The sequence below is a fragment of the Polistes canadensis genome, unplaced genomic scaffold (genome assembly GCF_001313835.1).
Source record: "Polistes canadensis isolate GaletaPanama2010 unplaced genomic scaffold, ASM131383v1 scaffold_525, whole genome shotgun sequence".
Taxonomy (NCBI): Eukaryota; Metazoa; Arthropoda; class Insecta; order Hymenoptera; family Vespidae; genus Polistes; species Polistes canadensis.
This window is the reverse complement of record NW_014570072.1, coordinates 26,914-31,731: the sequence shown is the minus strand read 5'-3', so window position 1 is coordinate 31,731 and position 4,818 is coordinate 26,914. Positions and strand designations below refer to the sequence as shown.

At 32.8% G+C, this 4,818-nt stretch overlaps 1 protein-coding gene across 1 annotated transcript in view; it reads right to left on the bottom strand.

The window, feature by feature from the left end:
• Window positions 1-1,030, bottom strand: part of LOC106792654 (piggyBac transposable element-derived protein 4-like) — a 4,444-nt gene extending 3,414 nt beyond the window's left edge. The window contains exon 1 of the mRNA XM_014759149.1: window positions 307-1,030. Within this exon, the coding sequence (XP_014614635.1) occupies window positions 307-1,030 (724 nt within the window). The remainder of the gene's footprint in view (window positions 1-306) is intronic.
• Window positions 1,031-4,818: the final 3,788 nt, after the last annotated feature.

The following is a 4,818-nucleotide window of genomic DNA, read 5'->3' as shown; positions in this document are numbered from 1 at the left end:
AACTTTTGAAACCACTCACGACACGTTCTCTCACTCAAAGTAGTCTCACCATATACTTCTACGAGAAATCGATGCGCCTCAGCAGCAGATTTCTTTATATTAAAGAAGTAAACTAATATTTCCCGCAAGTGACGCTTATTTGGCTCAAATTTGGACATTTTCAACTAAAAAAAATTATATTTTACCAATATGAAATCAATAATATTAGTAGGTTATGTTGTTCTTAAACGTCCAAACTAATTTTTAAGCAGGATATCATCTGCGAAAGTTAACGGAAACTCCGCGCCGCGCTATCTACATTAAAACGGCGAAAACTTATTTGTACACCTAATATTGTCGAGATCATGTGTACGTTCCTTTTGCCATTATTCCATACTTGTAATAAAATATGGGCATTTCTAAGAAATTGATGTTGGCCTCTTGAAAGTTTGGCAGTTTGAAGTATTTGAGGAAGACCTCTGTTCTTTCGAATCGTCCCGCAAACTCGCAATTTATTTTTTAAAAAAATTTTAGCCATGTTGACACTATTACAGTAATTATCTTGATATATATGGTACCACATGTTCTTATACGGTCCAATGACCGATAATACAGTCTCTTCTAATTTTTTTTCATCAGCGGCATACACACAAAAGTTGGATACGTATCCTGTACGAGCTTCAGACAGCAGTCTGATCAGTATTCCGTATTTTGTGATTTTTGCGGGATTATATGTTTTGATTGACAGTCTACCTCTCCACGGAATTAAACATTCATCTAGAGACAATTGTTGATCTGATTTATATACGTTGTTAAATTTTTCCTTGAAATAATCGATGACAGGCTGGACCTTCACCAGCCTATGCGAATTGGGAGAAAAATCGTTATTGTTACAAAAATGCCAGCTTTGCATTATTTGTAAAAATCTGTTTCTGCTCATAACCTTAGAGAAGAACGGCGTTTCTATAGATGGGTCTGTAGACCAATAATCGTAGAGAACGTCCTTCTTTACTTGTCCCATGAGAACGATCAGGCCCAAAAATGTCTTCATTTCAGTCCATTTTTTCGTTTTTGATGTAATTCTATATTTTTCCACATTTTCCAAAAAAGTTCACTTCCAATGAATAAATTCCCAATATCTATGACGCTTTCAGAGGAACTTGGCATAATTTTTACGCCAGAGCTGCCTTCGAAAGGTTCCAAAATTATATTCTTGTCGTTCGTTGATCATGTACCATTGTTGTCTTCAACGTTATCATTTATGCCCTCGTCTTCTGAATCACTGTATATTAGCGGTACAGGACGTCTCTTTCGAATCGCTATACTACTGCTATCACTTTCGTCATCAGTACTACTTGCTGAACGGCAGTCAAGACAATCTGACAGGTCGTCGAGATAAAACTCACCGACATTATCCTTTTCATTCATTTTTAAGGGCTAAAGCTTAGAGAAAAGCACCGATTATCTGAATAAAGAATGCGAAATGCTTGCTGCTTGCTACTTGTCAGTCTAGCCTAACCAAATCTAACAGAAAGATCAAAAGTCGATTAATCGACGACCAGTCGGTAAAGTGTTAAGAGAATTCGTGAATACAAATATTGTTAACATTTTATAACTGGAATATATATGTAGGATTCGTGAAAAAAATTGGGCCGTTGGACTGACTGAACCGGGACTTTTTGGATTGACTTTTCTGGGCGACTGCTTTTTATCCATTGAGCTATCCAGGGCCCACGTCCAATCTTCACGAATGCCTATTTAAGAATTTGGCATGGAGGCGCTCGTCCCACATTCTTTTCTCCTGCAACAACATTCGACCCCGAATGTTCCGTCATTTTTAACCTTCATTTAAACTATCTATCCCCTTTTTACGTCGTACGTCTCAATCTTGAACGCGGCGCTGCTGTTGGACGCTTGAGGTCGTCATTGCCTATTTTCCCAGCCAACCGTTCAGCGCCGCTACCATCGTCTAATCGTTCTTGATAGATCTTTTAATTAATTATTTTTCTCTCGTTGTTGCATGATTGTAGAAGTGTGTTACGATGCAAAACCTCCATTGCCTTTCTTTATGGGCTTCATCACCATACACATCACGTATCTTTTTTGCGGCTTGCACTGCGTTCTTTCCTTTATGGAAATAATAAAGCAAAATATTGCGAAAATGTTCGTTTTTGCACTCCATATTAATATTGAAATAAAGAAAGATCATTAAGATAATATCTACGCAATGATTTTATAACGCTAAGTAAGGATCACAGATAACGAATATAATAACAAGAAAATCACAACATTAACGAGTATTATAAAAATGGGAGTGAGAAATCTATAATCAAAATCGGCAATTACTTTCTTGCCAACCCCATATTTATTGTTATTAAATGTAATATAATCTTATTAAAAATAATATGTCTATATATTCTATAGATTTTATATATTCTTAGCATTATAGCATATATTATATGGACCGTTTATTTTGAAAGTGGTAAAAGTCCATTTTTTTTAAAAAATGTGATATCACTTAATTTATACTTAATTATAAGTATATGTTGCAAATATGTTGGATAAGGTTTCGAAAAAGTGCACCATATACTATTTTATATAAAATGTTGATGAAAAATACAGAACATAAGACTTAAAACTTATCACCTACATGTCCGGAAAAACCAGTCACAATTTGTAAAAATCGCCTGGTACATTTGTATCACGATGCTATGCCTATTTCTTACGAAAAATATAAGAATATCGAGCAGGTACTACACTATATACTTCCTGTGCATCATAAATATTTAAAAACACTGCTACATGAAGAGCATAAATAAATACTACTAATAATGTTAAATTTATCAATATAATTAACGTTAAAAATAAAAAATACTACTTCTACTTTATTTCTTGTTATTATTTGTAAACAAAATTGGATTAATATGAAATATATTTTAAGTAATATTTGATTTTTCAAAACTGAAATTAAACGATTTTAACAATTGACTAATTTTGAAAGTGGTCCAAGTAAGTCCATTTGCAGCTTTTAAATATACATTATTTTAATTAAATTTGCCTAAAAGTAATGTATATAATCAAATTACATATCAATAAATTAATGGAAACATTGTAAAACTTGATATAATTAATGAATATTTTTAAATTAACCAATATGCAAATCTTTAATATTCTCAAAAGAACAGAAAATGGATTTACAACATTTTCAAAATAAACGGTCCATATATCTTAGTATATAACTCAACGAGAGAAGTTATTGTAAGGATTAATATATTTTTTATCTAACGATATTCGTTTTCGTCTATCAGGCATGTAAGATTTAAACATTTCTTATCTATTTATTTATAAGATTTATTTTGATATAATGAGATGTGTGATATAGCATATAACAGTAAGTATCTATAATCCAAATTAATAACTAATTAACTCATTGTGTTATGTTTTACTATTAAACCTTTAAATAAATGAAGATTCCGTCGTAATCAATCCTTCGTTGTCGTCATCTTTTACACTACAACACTCATCATAAGGACACTCCCATATCAGAACATAACAGCACCTATCAGAACGCAATCATACTGCAACCACTGACCATTTATGACATCTATTTATACCTTATATCCCCCCATCGTCTCTCCTCATCTCCTTGAAATTCCTCGTGAAACCTACCGACCAATCCCGATCATAAAAATACTAGTTTCTTCCTGCACTTTCGGATTGGGAACGCCCAAGTGATTTCAGTGGAATCAACCAAGGGCGGTAAGTTCAAACAGTGTCATATACAAACAAAACATACACACCCGTCTAGAAAACCAATTTCTGTCTCTTCCATCCTATAATAAACACTCTCACACACTATACCCATATCATCACACATATGACGAATAAAGAGTTACATTTCTTTAGTAGTACTTATAAAGAAACAATATCAATTATTCTATCAATTATTCTATCAATAATTCTAGAAACATCGATACGCAAACGTCTTGAATTCTCTCTCTCACCCTCACAAACATTTTATGCCAGTCAATAAGGGGCAAATAAGTACTTGGAGAGCTAAAAAAATGAAAATTTGATATTTATGGTAATTCGACGACGTTGAATCGAATGGAGCAAATTTTTTTGCATTTGGATGGCGCAACTCCGAGAAAAAGGGTAAAAAACGGCCGTATCTTAGAATCTAGGCATTTAATCGAAAAAAGTTTCAAACAAAAGTTGTGAAGAATTAAAAAATACATAAAAAAGGTTCTAAAGTGTATCTTCGTATTTGCAAAAATAAGCGAGCAAATGAAGGTGAAAGGTAATTGTAAGAGTGGGGGCAAGCCACGCCTCTTCGTCGGTCTTTACACGCGAGCGAGCTAGTGTGCGTTATTTTAGGGTCTCTCGGTCATTAATACGAGTGCGAGTGAAAAAAGAAATGGATATTTCTCTCTTTCTATTTGTTTAAGCGATAGCGAGTATTTTTGTTTAAGCCATCGATTGTTGAGTGTTCTGTATTATATATTTCTGATATTTTTTCATGCTGTAGCGAGAATTTTTCGTTTTGACGATCGAGTGTCGAGCGTTTTGTATATCTATATATATATCAGCGTATAAGCGCGGCATTTTTATATCGAATCTTGATGCTTATGGCACGCCGTTTTTTTATTTATTAACAAAAATAGTGAACCTTGATTAAAAGAAAAACAATAATTCATTTTAACAAAAACTAAAATAAAAATAAAAAAATAAAATAAAGTAAAAGTAATGAATTATTTTGTATCTCGACATAAAATTAATTTGTACAAATAATTGATATAAATTTTTTGCCCCACAAAAATTTATCTGTATATCAAATTG